Source organism: Gopherus flavomarginatus, chromosome 5, assembly GCF_025201925.1.
Source record: "Gopherus flavomarginatus isolate rGopFla2 chromosome 5, rGopFla2.mat.asm, whole genome shotgun sequence".
Classification (NCBI taxonomy): Eukaryota; Metazoa; Chordata; order Testudines; family Testudinidae; genus Gopherus; species Gopherus flavomarginatus.
In genome coordinates, this window is record NC_066621.1 from 59,910,689 (window position 1) to 59,928,625 (window position 17,937).

Consider the following 17,937-nt stretch of genomic DNA (forward strand, 5'->3'; position numbering starts at 1 on the left):
GACAAATTCATTCCTATTAAGGAGATCTTATGCTAATTTTATGCTGATTAAAAAGCAGTCATTATTAATAACAACTTTCTGGAAAACCTAGCCAAATGTGCCCAGTTATGAGTAGGGCCCTACCAAATTCACTGTCAATTGTGGTCAATTTCACAGTCATAGGATTTAAAAAAAAATAAAAAATCATCAGGGCTTCAGATACTTAAATCTGAAATTTCAGTGTTATAACTGGGGGAGCGACCCAAAAGCGGATCATGAGGGGGGGTCACAGTTTTGCCACCCTTCTGTGCTGCTTCTGGCAGCGGCACTGTCTTCAGGGCTGGGTGGCCAGTGAACAGTGGCTGCTGGCCAGGCACCCAGCTCGGAAGGCAGCACTACCACCAGCAGCAGCGTGGAAGAGAGTTGGCATGGTATGGGAAGGCCTTGGGGTGGAGGGAGGGTAAGGCTGGCGTTACGGGTGAGTGATCACCCAAGGTGCTATGGTTATGGGGGAGGTCTCTGTGGTCACACACCCACCTCCACACACAGCAGCCCAAGGCCCCTTTAACTCCTGAGCGCCAGAACAATGGGCACAGAGCCAGGGGATGGGCAATGCTGGTGGTGCCCTGGCCAAGGGCTCCTACTGTATGCCAGGCTCCAGCTGCTGGTCCTGGCTGGGTTGGTGAGGGAATGGACTTCCTCTTCTCCTGCATGGGCCACTCCCTGGGCTGGGTCAGATCCATCTCCAAGAACATCCCCTAGCTCCAGGAAGCTCTGTGGCCGCTGACTAGGACCCCAGCTCTGAAGGCAGTGCTGCCACCAGCAGCAGTTCAGACATGATATGGTATTGGCACCTTTATTTCTGCACTGCTGCTGGCTGTGGTGCTGCCTTCAGAGCTGGGTTGGAGGCCAGCATATGTCTCCAGCTGCCCAGCTCTGAAGGCAGCACAGAAGTAAAGGAGGCAATCCTGTGACACCCCCCCGAGCCTTGTGACCACCTAGTTTGAGAAATGCTAGTCTTCCCTGTGAAATCTGTATAGGATAAAAGACCAGATTTCTTGTGGAGAGACCAGATTTCACAGTCCATGACATGTTTTTCATGGCCATGAATTTGGTAGGGTCCTAGTTATGAGTATCTAAAGTACTGATGACCCTTTTTGTTTTTTGTAGAGTTTGCTTTCCAAAGCTCAAGGAATGGGCTCCAGTTCAGTTAAACTCCGTGTAGGATCCCTCTTCATGAATGTTGGGAAGTCAGAAAAGCGGGATGCTGTTATGAGACGGACACCACATGTGAACATTAATCCCTTTACTCCAGACTCGCTGTTCCTTCAGACTTCATCTGGACAGTGTCGTAGAAGAAAGAGAACACATTGGAATGAGTAACTCATACTTCTTTATCAATCTTATTTTAACCATTTTTAATTGTTTACAAAAATATTGTATTGCTAAATTTCCTTGGAAATCTCTAGTTAATTATTTCCCTAAAATCAACAGATGCAAAATGTACATTCTGGATTTAATAACAATAGTTATCTTCAAGGTGAATGACACCCAGAAATATATTTTCTGTTTTGCGCTGGGGTACAGTGTGATGTGCATGACCATAATCTGCAGTGGGATTTTTGTCAAATGGAAGGTAAAATTGGTTTAGTGAATCCTTGGATTAGGACAAGAATTAACAGGTGAACTATATTGTCCAGACATGGATTTGAGTTGGGATGGGAAACTGTCTTGATTCTGGTAGATAGAAACCAGAAAGGGGAGGTGATAGGGTGGACATTTAGCAGTGGGCATCAGCTGCAGCGGTTTTTAATCTCCTAGAAACAACAAGAAAATATATGCAAGAGAGCTAAATTTTGTAGGTGGGTATTACCTTGTGTGATTTCACATTCTAGACTTTTTGGTTTGGTTTTCCATTAGCTTGGCCTTGGTAGAATGTAAGAATTGGAATTCTTATTGTCTGTCTTTAAGATCATCAAGACTTATTTATTCAATAAATGAATATATTATGAATGTAACTTTCAGCTCTTGTGGGGAGGACATGGAAGCAAGTGATGGAGAGCTTGAAGATGAAACTATTAGACCTGCCAAGGTAACACACTTACAGCTTAGTGTTTAATTAGTAGTGTGTATTTGCGACCTAAGTCTTACTTTTCCCCTTTTTAATCACTGCAGCGGATCACAATAACAGAAAGTAATATGAAGTCACGGTATGAAACAGAATTTCATGAATTGGAGAAGATCGGGTCTGGAGAATTTGGTTCAGTGTTTAAATGTGTAAAAAGGCTTGATGGCTGTATCTATGCTATAAAACGGTCCAAGAAACCCTTAGCTGGCTCAGTTGATGAGTAAGTATGTGTTGTTTTACCTAAAAACTAGATACTGACTCTTGGTTGCCTTTTTGCTTCTCCCACATGAAGTGTTCCGTTGTACGCATTAAAATGAGACTTTCAAGATGAATCTAAGTTTGCAAGCAAGTGTTTATCTGCTTTACAGCTAATACCTTAAAATAGAAATCTAAAACTAACTCTTCATAGCCTTTCTGAAGTTAAAGGGTAGTGTTGTGGTTTATGTGAAGTGGGAAGAGAGACTTGGGTTCTCTTCTCAGGTCTGTCACAGGGATTCTGTATGATCTTGAGCAAATTGCTCTAGTCATCTGTAAAGTAGCAATAATACTTCCTTCCATTAATGGTACATATGTTACACTTACGTCTGTAAAGCCCTTTTGTGATCCCTGCTGGGAAGGCTTCACGTAAGTATTGCTCCATGTCCAGTTTGAGTGAAGGATAAAGTCATTAAGCAGGCCAATTTCTTTTTCTGGTTCTTTTGCACTTGCACAATGCTATTTAGTTTACAGCACTCCCAGGGAATGCTTAAATCCAAAATACTAAAGTCTTTGTGAACAAACACTACCATAATTTGTTTCAATCTTAACTTTTTCGTCGAATGCATAAATGTTTAGTTCCCTTTTAAACTTTCGACCAAAAGAAGGGTTCCACAATTGTATCATCAGGAGCCTTTTCTGAAACTGTTCAATGGCAGGCCTTTAGAAATGATGTCAATGGTGCTTTAAAAGCATAGTGGATTTGCAGCCCCTTCTCTAGCCTCTCTAGTCTCTACTGGTGGTGAAGGCTCAGTTGTTCTTGAAGTGGAACCATGCAACCTCATCTACAACAAAAACTTGTATTTTGTCAGTGGTTAATCTTTTTATAGTATAATATAAATATTTTAAAACTTAAATACTCAATCACTGACATCAATGCAAATATAACTCCAGATACTGCCCAATTAAATCTGTAAAAGACATCAGTCTTAAGTTTATAATAGCAAGGTGATTTTTTTTTCTTTTTTCTTCTTTCCACTGGTGAATGGTGTTAGATCAGCTGCTTGACAACAAAGTAGTATTGACAGATGAATACCCGTTTTTCAGGCTCAGTGTTAACATGGCTACTGCCTTAAAGACATGTGACCATTGTATAAAGATTGCCTGTATGTGTAGCAACTTCCAGAAGACCTAAATTTAGATATTCTGAAATAAACTTAGACTACCACTAAATGTTTTATTTGTTTTTTATTTATAATAGGCAGAATGCTTTAAGAGAGGTCTATGCACATGCAGTTTTGGGGCAGCATTCTCATGTAGTCAGATACTACTCTGCCTGGGCAGAAGATGATCACATGCTTATACAGAATGAGTATTGTAATGGTAAGAAAAAAAAAACTGTTATCAGTCACCTTGCTATGAACTGTAAGTCTTCTAAAGTTGCCTGTAGGGTTTGAACTGGCAGGTCTCTCATGGCATTAGCCTGAGGTGGATGGCACTGGTTGGTTGTAAGAGATACTCTTTTCTAAATGTGAAAGAGATGGAGTTACATGTATGTGCAGTCCCTTTTGTAGGAGAGAGCATTTTATATATCTAAAAACCAAATCAATAAATTTGATCAAACAAAATACTCCAGTAAAACAAAACTCTGTAAAAGAGAGGACACAGCAAAAGGTTCCTCCCCTGGCACATAACAATTGGTGAGCCATGGGGCTGTTTGACTACTCCCTGGTTGACAAAGTAAATATTGCAGTACATAGAAACTATTCTTTCTAAGCAAATTCATGCATTCCTTATGGGGGAAACATTTTTTTTAGTTTTTTTTTATATATATATATAATATTAACACACTTTGGACATTATAGCGGTAGGCCCATGCATGCTGAAGCACAATAAAACAATTGTGTTGCTGCTAAACAAAAAAGAAAACCCCTCTTCACCTCTCAGAATTCCGATCACCCTTTATTAAAGGGTCAGGTGCCACCTCCCATTTTAATTGGATAGCTCAGCCTTCATCAGGATCAGCAGCTGGTTCTAAGTCACAAACTAGAAGTGACTTTGATTTTAAACTAACTTTCTGTATTGCTTTTCATGTTAATATCAAAGTATGTTGACTCTGAAATATTATTTGTGTATAAAGATTTGAGGAATATTCCTGTACAAAATTGTTTTGGGACCATGAGTAAATCACTTAATTTCTGTTTCCCGTTTTATAGATGGAGGGGCGGGGGGGAGGGAGAGAGAGAAATACTTATCAACTGAGAGAGTTCTTCAAAAAGTGCTGCTAGTGCAAAGTGTATTAATCTTCCACTTAGAAAAGCAGTGGAAGATTAATACACTTTTTGGCTCAGTGCCATGAGCTGGCCTAAATGTGAAAAAGTCAACTTAAAGAACTTTATCAGGAAAATTCTGTGGTGTCTTACCAAAGTCCCTTAGATGAGTTTAAAACAAAAAATTAGATTAAATGACTCCCATGCAAAGAAAAAGTGGAGTGTGTCCAAGAAAGGTCATGCTTAAGGGGGGCATGCTCAGTTTTCCTTATTTGAATTTTATACTGTTCCCATGTGGGTCGTCTCACTAGCACAAACTAAATCTACACCTTTGTGGTTTAGGGTTAGATATTCAGTGCCTTTTGGTTTTCCTTTTGCACAGAACTCCTGTCCTCTCTGTAGCCTACATTCTAGTCCCAAAACAGGAGGTTCCAAAAATTGAGGCTTTGACCACAATATTAACATGGCCATATCTTCCTAAACTCTTACGCTGTAGAAAACATTCTAATACAGATTATATGGGTGACGTGGCCCCCAATTCATGGATGTTTGGAACAGTTTCTTCACGCTTGGGATCCCTGGCAACTACAGCAATTGCTTACATTACTTTACATGTATTTCAGTGTAGAAGCTGGGAATAAGGGGAAAGAGACCACCCAGGTCTCTCTAGACCACCAGCAATGTTCAGTGCTCCACGAACCACGTTTTGGGAATCTCTGATATATGGGAAACCTCATTCATTTTACATAAAACACTTGTGGAGGAAGGTAATTGACATATTTTGGCTTTGTTTTAGGTGGCAGTTTAGCTGACGCCATAAGTGAAAACTACAGAAATATGCGCTATTTTACTGAACCCGAGCTGAAAGATCTGTTACTTCAAGTGGCTCGTGGCTTAAAGTATATTCATTCAATGTCACTGGTACACATGGATATAAAGCCTAGTAAGTATATAAACTAGTGTACTCTATTGAAGTTATATTTACAATTTCTTTAAATGGTTTAGTCTGTTGCAGAAAAATAAGCAGTCAGCCACACCTCAATAACTGTAAATTCTTTGTGTTGCTACTCAGACCATCAGAGAGATCAATTTTAAAATTGGCTAGCATAATTAAAGTTCCTTTAAGTTTATCTTGCATCATTTTCTGTGGAACCAAGTTTGTTGACTTGCCAAAAAATTGGCTTCTGTCCCATGAGGTGGTTTCTGCTTTCTAGTTTGTCTTACTCTAGGCAATGATGTGTATATAATGAACCCAGTTTCTTTATAAATACAGTTGTCGTCTGAGAAATCAAATGAGGTAAAACTTAGATCTGGAATTGTGTTCCATACAGTTCTTCTTCTTTGCAGGTAATATCTTCATATCTAGGACATCAGTTCCAAGTATGACATCAGAAGAAGGTGATGATGATGACTGGTCTTCTGACAAAGTTGTATTTAAAATAGGTAAGGAAAATACTGTACGCTTAAAGATCAAATGATATAATTAATTTGGTTTCTGAAAAATAACTTTTTTTCCCCTTAACTATTCCATGTAGGTGATCTTGGCCATGTAACTAGAGTATCTAGTCCACAAGTAGAGGAAGGAGATAGCCGTTTTCTTGCAAATGAAGTTTTACAAGAGGTAACAGCATTGTTTTGCTAATTGAAGCTAAAATAAGGTTTAAGTCTGCGTGATGTGTTTGCAATTTTTTTATTTAACCACCCCCAAGTTGAAATAACTATTTCAAATTTGTAAAACATGAGTTGTTCTAAATGGCTCACCTTTTTGGAGTGCGAGAAGATAGATACTTCAGATGTCTCCATTTCCAAATCCGTCGTATGTCCGGTTTCTATTCTGGTGTGGGTATTCACAGAAAGTTTAATTTTTTTCTTTGCAGAACTATACTCACTTGCCGAAAGCTGATATTTTTGCTCTTGCTCTAACTGTTGTGTGTGCTGCTGGTGCTGAACCACTTCCGACTAATGGAGACCAATGGCATGAAATTCGACAAGGAAAACTGCCTAGAATACCACAAGTTCTTTCTCAAGAATTATTGGATTTGTTAAAAGTAAGAATTGTTGTTGTATGCAACTGGCTCCTTGCTTATTCTGATACTGTATGTAGTTAGTATTTTTAAACATAAATCTCTTTTCTTCAAGGTTATGATTAGTCCAGATCCAGAGAGAAGACCTACAGCAGTGGCTCTGGGCAAGCATTCAGTGCTGCTGACTGCTGCCAAAAAGAGTGCAGAACAACTTCGTATAGAGCTGAATGCTGAGAAGTTCAAAAATTCACTGTTGCAAAAGTGAGTGCAAAGGTTCCTTGAATATCAGATATAAATATATTTCTAATAATTTGTGTTTTAGGGTGATGAAATGCATACTCTTATTTCAAATTTTAAGATTATTAAAGATAGGACATAAGAGCACAGTAACTGTACTTGGACTAAACCTAAGTCTATTCTTAGAGCCTTTAAGGAAACTCTGAGGGGCCAAATATACCATAGAAACCTAAGAACAATAGCAATGTTTGCATAACGTCTAAAAAAACTAATTGTTTTTTAAAGAAAAATTTCCTTTGCAATATTTTGATATAATCTTTGCAGTATTGAGAATCAACATAAAAGATACTCCATTTGTTTTGTTTTTCACTGATATAAATGTAAATAGCATGAATAGTGGCTAGCACATTGGGCAAGTTTTCAATTGTAATAATCAAAGGGTTTTAGTAAGGTTTGTGTAAATGTGGCTTAGAAACTGAGATTTCCTTTAGGAAGAGCATTAACCTCCTTAATCCCTTTGAGCTGGCTGTTAGGTCCTTCTCTAAATTATAGGCAGGAGATGGAAGAATTATGGTGACTGTCAGCATTTGAACCTCTTATTTCTTTAATTTTGTGTGTCTTTGTGCCTAATGGCTGGAAAGCTTAAGGTGTGGGGTATTGCTGCGTTTCTGTGCATTTGCGATTAATATAGATGCCCTTAGTCATTTTTTCTCATGCCTTCCATTTTTCATGCTTCCACCATTCCCTCATGCAGTTTTTCCTCTAGCCTTTGCCACAACTGGTACAGCTGGAGGCAGACTTCCTCTTTTGGTTGGTTACACTCATACAGTCTCCTGATGAATGACTCTGACTGCAGAAAGGAGGAAATAAATCTAGCAGTCTGCAGGCTTTTGTTGAAAGAAATTCTAAGCACTGAGACTCCCCACTTGCCTGTATGCATGAGAGAGGATGTGTTCCAAACTTCTTTAAGTATTATCAGTAATAAGAAATATTAGCGGTCTTTCATATCCTTCCCTCACCCCTCCTGGAAGCAACTTTTTTTTCTTGAAAGTCCTATGGTGTCCTTGATATTCTTTAAAGGTTTCTCTCAATGTTAACGTAGCCATGACAAAATAACTAATAGCTATTGCAAGTATTGACGTGAAGTCTGTGTATACTGTACATGGCTGCTCCCTCTGCTGCATGTAAGAAATCATCTGTCCGCTATATGCGACATTGTCCTTTAGGATGTCCTGGATCAAAGGTATATGTCTGAAACAGCAGTCAAAGGGATCTGGCTGCTGAATGTATTCAATGATCTGTTTACAGTTCTTTGTGTCTTTAAGTAGATAAGAGTCGATTGACAATTTACTTGGACTTTTGGGGGAAAAAACCTTTGAACCTTTCATGAGGTTATTTTTTAAAAAAATGTATTAATGGGGTCAGAGGTAAAATACTGTTCTGGAGCAGAAACACAACAAAGAGTAGGAGTAAATAGCTAAGTTTTATCATAGTGATATGTGAAGAGTTGGGTATTCCAAAGGTCAATATTAGGACTCGTGAGCAGCAGCTAGTATACGAAATAGTTTGGAAAAGAGGGTAAGCACTGAGATGTGAAAATTACATATTTTAGGGTAGTTGATGAGAAGACACTGAGGAACTTAACAAAATGAAGTGGATGGATAACACAATGGCATTTGGAATGTAATTTTGACAAACAAGGTAATGCGTGTTGGGATTCCTAGTCTGAACTATTCGTACACAATACCGGATTACATTAACTAGAACAATTGGGGGAGAGAAAGTTCAGTCTTGATATACAATGTAATGAAAAAAGGAAACAATATCAAGATGTGTAAAGAATCGGTGGAGAACAATGGTGCAAATATCTGTGGTATGCCCTCTCCTGGAATGTGTTCAGTTATTTAGACTTCAGAGTCATAGAGGATCATTACAATCACTTGAAGAATGATTGTATTCATGTCCATTCCAAGCAGGGGCTTGCATGCCATGTGCATGCCATCCAAAAGATTTGTTTCCCTTAGCAGTGTCCGTAGGTTCGGCCTTGGCACCTCCCCCTGGAGTGGTGCCTCCATGACGTCCTATATAGGGGCCCACCGACCCTCCATCCCCTCGTTCCTTCTTACTGCTGGTGATGGCTGGCTGGAACCTTGCTCGCTCTTACAGCAAGATTAGCAGTGTCCCGTTGTCAGTGTATATAGTTTAGTTTTAAATTAGAGTTAGTAGTACATAGTTGGGGGGGAGGGGGGCTTCCCCCAAAGTATTTGTCGCCCCGCTGGAGCATGCCCGGGTCCTCAGGGTTTAAAATATGCAGGGACTGCGGGAAGTTTATGCCGAAGAATGACCCACAGTCTTCCTGCTCAAGTTGCCTCAGAGAGAGCCACTAAAGAGACCGGTGTGATGTCTGCAGGGGCTTCCATCCCACGACTCTTAAGGACAGAGAGCAGAGACTCCAAAGTGCTCCTCATGGAGGCGGCCTTGCGGCCATCTTGCAACCCGAGTCGGCCAACTCGGCGCCCAGCACCTCCTCTTCAGTGCGCAGTGCCCCGACACTGGTATCAAGACACGAGGCCCAGGCCAAAGTCTCCAAATCCTGGCACCAGAGGGAGTCGGGACACAGAAAATCGGCCTCAGTGAGGCATTGTTCACCTTCTCCAGAGCCCGCTAAAAAGAAGAGGCCGGTAAGGGAACGATCACCGCACCAGGACCTTAAAAAGCTGACACGGTCCACAAGTGTGAGTGGACAAGCCAGGCCACAGACTCATCCTCTCATTGCTCCGTCGACTCCCGCACCAGAAAGGGGGCGGTCGAGTCTGGATTGGCCAAGATCCCCGGACCTTAGCGAGGATGTGCGTCTCCCATCGACACCTGAGGTGTTCAAGGCGGCCTCTGACTTGTTGAGCCTCCCAGTGCCGGCCTCTTCACACTGACGCAAGGAGCCGCTGTCCGTGGCCTGACCCCCGATGTCTCCTCGGTCCCTGCTCCGCGCCGCCCCGGCGGCACCAGTGCAGAGAGAGCGTTCTCTGGCACCGCGACACCGCTCCCCAGCGACAGTGGGTATTGCTCCCCCTAGGTCCTCCTATTCGGAGATCTCAGACTTGGAGGCAGAGTCCTACTGCTCCAGTAGATCAAGGAGCAGGAGGCTGGCTTCGCAGGCGACCCATCAACCTTACCCACCGCAGTGGCAACCTCCCTCCCAGTAGCCGTTCTGGACTCCCTGGGCCTACCATCAGTCCGTGGGACAGGCGTTCGGACCTCGCTCCAGGTCCACATTGGTCTCCTTGATGTTGGTGGCTCTGGCGCAAATACCTCTACCACTGGCACCACCATCCAGCAGGAGTGTGCCGCAACAAAGTCCAGCGCTCCCTAATCATATACTGGCACCGACGGGGGCCATGGTTCTGGCACGCCTCGTTGTTCGGTGTCGACCCCAGTACCAGCCGCAGTGCCACATCTCAAATTCGCACTGGCCACGCAACTGCAGTACCGTGTGCCACAAGCCCCTGAAGAGATGGACGGTACAGAGGAAGGCCCGCTGCAGGTGATCGCCTCCTCTTCCTCTCCACCTGAGGCGGTCACGGATACTGCAACGGCACTAGCCCTAGATGACAACCGGGTGCTCCAGCAGCTACTTAAGCGGGAAGCTAATCCAAACGGAGGAGATTGAGGTGGACGTGGACCTGATAGTGGATATCCTGGCCCCCTCGGGCCCATCCAGGGTAGCCCTACCATTGATCAAAACGATAGCTAACACGTCCTGCGTTTTGTGGCAGACACTAGCTTCATAGGCCCCTACGGCCAAAAAGACAGAGAGGCGCTACTTCATGCTCTCCAAGGGCCACGAGCACCTCTATGCCCACCCTCCCCTGGACTCTCTCTAGTAGTGGATGCAGCCAACCAAAGGGAGTGTCAGGGGTTCCAAGGGTCTATACCTAAGAACAGAGAAGCCAAAAAGTTGGACCTGTTTGGCAGAAAGGTGTATTCAACAGTGGGGCTGCAATTACATGTATCCAACCAACAGTCTATAGTGAGCCGGTATGGACACAATACATGCGTGGCATTGTCTAAGTTCGCTGAACTTCTTCCCCAGGAATCGCGAACAGAGTTTTCAGTCCTGGTTGAGGAGGGGAAGTTGATCTCCCGAGCATCCCTCCAGGCAGTCCTGGTCATGAGGTGAGGAGCCTGGCTTCAGGTCTCGGGCCTTCCTCATGAGGTGGAACAGACCATCCAGGACCTCCCCTTCAAGGGGCTCATGCTCTTCTCCGAAAAGATGGACAAGAGGTTACATAGCCTGAAGGACTCAAGGGCTACCCTTCGCTCCCTGGGCTTGCACACCCTAGTAACCCAGAGCAGGCAGTTCAGACTGCAGCTGGCCCCACGACCTTACCAGCCTCAGAACTGCACGGACTCCAGGCATAGGCAAGGCAGGAATGGCAGAAGGAGGCACCAACATCAAGCCCTCTGGCCAGTCATCCAGCCAGACAAGGCCACCATCGGGGCCTAGGCCCCCAATTTGATGGTACGGTCAGGGATGACCTACTGGTCAGGACTCGGGATTCTCCCAGCCCTACCTTTTGGGTCATGTCTGTCCCCCCCTTCTATCGTGCCTGGTCCCGAATCACATCGGACAGTTGGGTGCTTCGCATGGTAGAGAGAGGATATTCTATCCAGTTCTCCTCCCTCCTGCTCCTCCAGCCCCCCTCCCCATCCCTCTTCAGGGACCCCTCTCACGAGCAGGGGCTTCTAACTCAGGAAGTGCAGTCCCTCCCCACAGCAGGGGCAGTGGAGGAAGTTCCGCAGGGGCAGGGGCTTCTCCCGTTATTTCCTATTACCGAAGGCGAAAGGGGTGCCTCAGACCTATTCTGGTCTTGTGGCCTCTAAACAAGTTTGTAAAGAAGCTCAAGTTCCTCAAGATCTCCGTGTCCTCTACCATTCCCTTCATGGATCCAGGGGACTGGTATGCCACCCTCGACTTGAAGGACGCGTATTTTCATATTGCCATAATCCCCCAACACAGGCGTTACCTCAGATTCATCGTGGGCAACGCCCATCTTTGGTTCACAGTGCTGCCTTTCGGCCTGTCAGCAGCCCCGAGGGTTTTCACAAAGTGCATGGCAGTCATGGCAGCCTTCCTGCGCAAGCAGGTGATTCAGGTGTTCCCCTACCTGGACGATTGGCTCATCAAGGCACAGGGGGAGGCTCAGGTGGTCTTCATCAGACGGACCTTCCTCGAGCTCGGCCTCCTGCTGAACGAGGCCAAGTCCACCCTGTCTGTCACCCAGAGGATAGAATTTATAGGGGCAGTTTGGGACTCGACACACACCAGAGTGTACCTACCGGAGTTCAGGTTCCGGTCCATGTCCTAAATAATTCTCGGTCTCCAACACATCCTGACCACCACAGCAAGAAACTGCCTCAAGTTACTGAGTCGCATGGCAGTGTGCACCTATGTGGTGAGCCACGGCAGGCTCAGGCTGTGCCCTCTCCAGTCCTGGTTGGTGACCGTGTACCGGCCAGCCAGGGACACCCTAGACTCTGTGGTGACGCTCCCCTGAATGGTGCTCGATTCCCTCCAGTGGTGGCTCGACCTGCAGGAGGTGTGCATGGGGATACTTTTCGCCAGCCCTCCCTATCCTTGGTAACAGATGCATTGGATCTGGGGTGAGGGGCACATCCTGGGGAATCTCAGGACCCAAGACCTGTGGTCACCAGAGGACCTCTCCTTGCACATCAGCGTCAGGGAGCTGTGAGCAGTGCCTCTAGCATGCCTAACCTTCAAAGCTCACCTGGCAGGCAGGTGCGTTTCAGTCCTCACGGACAATATATCAGCAATGTTCTATATTAACAAACGGGGGTGCACGCTCCTCTCCTCTGTGCCGGGAAGCCCTCGCGTTATGGGACTCTTGCGTACGGAACACAATTCACCTGACAGCATCCTGCCTCCCGAGGGTGCAGAACGGGGTGGCGGATGCCCTCAGCCGCTCATTCCATGGTCACGGGTGGTCCCTTCGCCGAGATGTAGTATGCTCAATTTTCCGTCTCTGGGGCTATCCCCAGATAGACCTGTTTGCCTCGAGAGAAAACAAGAAGTGTCAACATTTCTGCTCCCTCGTGGGCTGCAGTCCGGGGTCTCTGACGGATGCCTTCCTCCTCTCCTGGGAAGATGGTCTGCTTTACGCCGTTCCCCTGATTCCCATGCTTCACAGGGTACTCCTCAAGATCTGCAGGGATCGCACTTGTGTCATCCTGATAGCGTTAGTGTGGCCGTGCCAATACTGGTACACGTCAATCCTGCATATGTCCACTCGGGCGCCCCTCACGCTGCCCCTGCTCCCAGAGTTGATCACACAGGATCGGGGCACCTCTGCCACTTGAATCTGGAGTCACTCCACCTCGCAGCCTGGATGCTCCATGGCTAAACCCTGTGGAGATGCAATGATCTCAACAGGTCAGGAAAGTCCATCTTGGTAGCAGAAAACCCTCTACCAGGGTCACTTACATAGCTAAGTGGAAATGCTTCTCCATCTGGGCCAAACAGCAGGGACAGGCTCCATTGCTCACCCCGATCCCTCTTATCCTGGACTACTTGCTTCATCTGAGACAGCTAGGACTTTTCCTCTCTTTCGTTCGGGTCCACTTGGCGGCCATCTCAGTGTTCCACCTAGGAGAGCAAGGTGCTTCAGTTTTCGCCAACCCACTGGTTGGTCGCTTCCTCAAGGGCCTGGACAGACTGTTTCCACATATTCGACAACCTAGCCCCCATACGCTGTCTTCCATAAAGACAAGGTCCAACTCAGGCCACATCCAGCGTTCCTTCCGAAGGTAGTCTCCCAATTCCACATGGGTCAAGATATTTTGCTCCGTGTGTTCTATCCAAAGCCACACTCCTCTGGCACGGAGCGTAGACTGCATTCCCTGGATGTCCGCAGGGCCCTAACATTCTATATTGAAAGAACGAAACCATTCAGGAAATCAACCCAGCTCTTTATTGCTGTGGCCGACAGGATGGGGGGGACTCCCAGTGTCGTCACAGAGGACCTCCGCATGGATCTGAGAATGCTACCATCGGGCTAAGGTCCCTGCCCCACCGATCATGGCCCACTCCACAAGGGCACAGGCCTCCTCCACTGCGCTCCTGGCTCAGATCCTGACACAGGAAGTATGCGGAGCTGCCATGTGATCTTCAATCCACACATTTACATCGCACTATGCCATCAAGCACCAGGCCAGAGACGATGCAGCCTTCGACCGTGCAGTGCTTCAATCCGCAGTGAACTCTGACCCGACTGCCTAGGTTCAGGCTTGAGTCACCTGCTTGGAATGGACATGAACAATCACTCAAAGAAAAAACGGTTATCCACCTTTTTGTAACTGTTGTTCTTCGAGATGTGGTGTTCATGTTCATTCCAATACACACCCTCCTGCCCCTCTGTCGGAGTGCTGGCAAGAAGGAACTGAGGGGGTGGAGGGTCGGCCCCTATATAGGGCGCCATGGAGGCGCCACTCCAGGGGGCGCCAAGGCCGACCCTACGGACACTGCTAAGGGAAAAATCTTCCGGCTGGCATGCACGCGGCACGAACACACCTGCTTGGAATGAACATGAACAACATATCTCTAAGAACAACAGTTACAAAAAGGTGAGTATCCGTTTTTTGTGTGTGTGGTCTCCTATGTAATTTGAGCAATAGAAATTGTGCATAAAGAATATATCTTGTTTGAGCTCCAGCAGTTCTCAAAATTCATTGCACCGCCACCCTCTTCTGACAACAAAAATTACTATATGTCCCCAGGAGGGCTGACTGAAGCCTGAGCCTGCCCCAAGCCCTGCCACCTTCAGGGGGGCAAAGTCTATGCCCAAGGGCTTCAGCCCTGGGCAGGGAGCATGTAAACAGCCCTGCTGTCCAGGGCTGAAGCCTGAGCCACACCACCCACGGCTGTGAAGCCTTCGGGCTTTGGCCTGGGGCCGCAGCAAATCTAACACCTGCCCTGGCGACCCCATTAAAACAGGGTCGTGACTCACTTTGGAGTCCTGACTCACTGTTTGAGAATTGCTGAGCTAGAGCATTTGAGTTCTTTCCACCCTGTCTCAAAGAGGATATAGCAGAAATAGAGGAGAGTTGGCAGTGGTTGAAAGTAATGACTAGGGACGTGAAAATTTTGTATGAAAGATAATGATTAAACAAAAGAAATAAAAAAATATACAAAATAATAAATAGTATAGAAGAAGTAGATGGAGCACTGCTGCTATTTTTTTTCCTGCAATACAATATGAGGATATGCAGCAAAACTGATAAAAGTTCTTTCACACAATGCACAGTTAGCCTGTGGAACTCATTTAGGCTGGAACATAGCAAGATTCAAAAGCGTTGGACATTTTGTATGGATAGTGAAAAACACTCATTATCTTTTTAGGAAGTTGGAAATCTTCATCCTTCATGGCATAGGCCAACCTCTAACTAATGTAATCTAGAATTTTTTTTTTCCCTATGATCAGGTTATTCTTCAGCTACCTGTGGGGGGTATATGTGTGTATATTTTTTGTTTGTAACTTCTTCCACAGCATTTGGTACTAGTCAGTGTCAGAGATGAGAGATGAGACAGACTACCAGTCCTATCCAGCATGGCAGTTTCTGTTCTCTCTTCAACTCAGTCTTGCAGCCAACTCAAGTTGGACATGTTAAGCAAATGAGAGATCCAGGATATAGTGCGTATATTGGCACATAGAAGGAAAAGAACTTTGGTAGTATTCTTGTGCTGTTAGTCACTGATACCTTTCTTCTGGGGGGCAGTCTGTTGAAAAGAAAACACTTTGTGGTCTGAATTTTTCTGCAGAGGTTTCAAAGGTAGCTTAACAAGGGTAGCTAGTCTTGAGGATGAAGTCTCTACACTTAGCACTCTAAAAGTTGGTTAGTTGTGGACATTTTAAGGTCAGCTCATACTGGCAATTAACTGCTAGTCTGTATTATTTTAACTGGAGTACAAGGAAGAATTAGATATGTTCTTTATTCCACCAATCCAATTAACCATCAGTATTATGGGTTTCTTTTGGTTACCCTTTTCCATAGTAAAATGAAGTAATTTGTTCTTAGTTATCCATTGGTTGAAATGACACACCTCATGAGGTTAATAAAAGGCCCTTATGTTAATTATTTAGCTTTTGTGTATGTAGTGGCACTTACTGTCATAGCTATATTTGGGAGTGTTGGCATTTATAAAAATGTGTTTTAAAGGTTTTAACAGCTACTGATTTACAGCTGCATATAAATTTTTAAAAATCTGTTGAGCATCAACAATATAGGTGGTTCTGGAACCTCCTTTCTGGTTTCTCCCTCCAAATAAGACAATTCAGATGTGATACAAAACTGGATCCTGAACTTTCCCTGTTATCTCCTGAAATGAGTGAAGACATCAACTAGGTGGTTCTGCAAATTGCTTTCATGCTGCTTATGCAAATCCAGATAGGCTGTGGCCTGAGACTGATTAAGAGTCTTATATTGGATGGACATTTCTTGATTCTTCTCTTTCAGAGAACTGAAGAAGGCACAAATGGCAAAAGCTGCAGCAGAAGAGAGGGCGCTGTTCAGTGATCGAATGGCAACTAGATCTACAACACAGAATAGAACATCTCGACTCATCGGAAAGAAAATGAACCGCTCAGTTAGTCTTACTATATACTGAAATATCCATTCCAAAAAAAACCCGAGGAGAGACTATGAAATCTTCTTAGTGGATTGAATTTTTGAGGAGTTGAAGGAAGAATTCAATTTCTGGTTTCTTGCCCAGTCTTCAATCAGTGTCTCTAGTTTTACAGAAATAACTTCTAGGATTTTTAATTGCAATATACAGCAAATTAGCTGTATTAACAATTGAGATATTGGACTCTAATATCTGGTCTATTGAAAACAGATGTTAATCCATAAGCCTTTCAGTTACACTGTTAAATGTTACACCATCCCCGAGTTAACCACTATAGGGGTGTGCTGCTTTTTAGTGTTACTACTTTGTAAACAAAAAATATTTCCTTATATAATCTTAAAAGATTTCCCTTGGAACAGGAAAGGAATGCTGAGGAGACTGGTTTAAGGCCATTCAATATACCTGGTGTCAGGAAACTTTTTTTATTGTGAATTTTACTTGCCTGTTCAACTGGGAGCACTTTGTAGGCATTACTTAAACCATGGATAAATAAGCCTGTGGAAGTATATGCCGTGTGAAACTGCTGCTATTTTAGTTTTTGTCCTTGCTGTAAACTGTAGCATTAAAACAATCATTGTGTTAATAGGCTTTCTGTTAAAACAATTATGTGAAAAATATCTAAGCTGCCTTTAGTGAAAGCAGCATTTTTCTTTAAAGCTAGTGCATTGTGAACTAAATGCACCAATTTTATATTTGAACTTTGTATTAGTGTAGTGCAATTGTTAAATGTCTCAGCTATTAATGTGTTTGTAATTTTTTAATAAAGTTCTCTGAATGTTGGGGATTTTCCTCTTCCCTCTCTCTCCCTTCAGTTTCATGTTTGTATGGCTATTGTATATTTTTGTTGGGTACCTGTACATAATTGTGCTGTTTAGTGTAAGTATTTTGGCTGTTCAGTGTTCATGTACATAACTGTTTGATCTTGCTCATAGTATACTATACTAAACTGTAGTCTGGGATGCCAGAAGACTGAGTTATATCTGTTCCAGTATATGTTCTGAACTGAATACAATTTGGCTGTCTAATCACTTTTTCTGATACTAGTTAAAAGCTGACAGATATTGCTGAAAATGGAATTTGTTTATTACTGGCATGTCTCTACTCATTAACTTTGATTTAAACAATGTTCCCCATTTGTGTTTCACTTATTTGTATTAGTATTTAATTGGAATATTAAAAGTGAAAGGTTGAGCTTAATACAGTGTCTAATATCTGTTTGGCTTTAAAGTTGTGTAAATACAATATCTATACTGTAGTACGTCATGGCTAGTCCTGATGTGGCCTGCCTACTCCAGTGGTTCTGCCTCACTTAAGGAGGGCCTATGGCTATGGATGCTTACCACAGGGGAGGAGTAGAGCAATGCTGTCCACCTCTCTGCTACCCGCTATAATTTGAGAAATAGCATC

At 44.1% G+C, this 17,937-nt stretch overlaps 1 protein-coding gene and 1 long non-coding RNA gene across 4 annotated transcripts in view; one reads left to right on the forward strand and one right to left on the reverse strand.

The window, feature by feature from the left end:
- Positions 1-17,727, forward strand: part of WEE1 (WEE1 G2 checkpoint kinase) — a 42,088-nt gene extending 24,361 nt beyond the window's left edge. For all 3 annotated transcript variants that reach the window (XM_050955080.1, XM_050955077.1, XM_050955079.1), the window contains exons 2-11: positions 1,150-1,358; positions 2,005-2,071; positions 2,155-2,327; positions 3,564-3,685; positions 5,369-5,515; positions 5,920-6,015; positions 6,108-6,193; positions 6,450-6,620; positions 6,712-6,857; positions 16,362-17,727. In XM_050955080.1, the coding sequence (XP_050811037.1) occupies positions 1,174-1,358; positions 2,005-2,071; positions 2,155-2,327; positions 3,564-3,685; positions 5,369-5,515; positions 5,920-6,015; positions 6,108-6,193; positions 6,450-6,620; positions 6,712-6,857; positions 16,362-16,512 (1,344 nt within the window). In that variant the 5' untranslated portion in view covers positions 1,150-1,173 and the 3' untranslated portion in view covers positions 16,513-17,727. The remainder of the gene's footprint in view (positions 1-1,149; positions 1,359-2,004; positions 2,072-2,154; positions 2,328-3,563; positions 3,686-5,368; positions 5,516-5,919; positions 6,016-6,107; positions 6,194-6,449; positions 6,621-6,711; positions 6,858-16,361) is intronic.
- Positions 1,226-17,937, reverse strand: part of LOC127052031 (uncharacterized) — a 51,485-nt gene continuing 34,773 nt past the window's right edge. Inside the window, exons 2-3 of the long non-coding RNA XR_007774665.1 lie at positions 3,715-3,827; positions 1,226-1,318 (exon numbers count right to left, since the gene is read on the reverse strand). This is a non-coding gene — a long non-coding RNA (uncharacterized LOC127052031). The remainder of the gene's footprint in view (positions 1,319-3,714; positions 3,828-17,937) is intronic.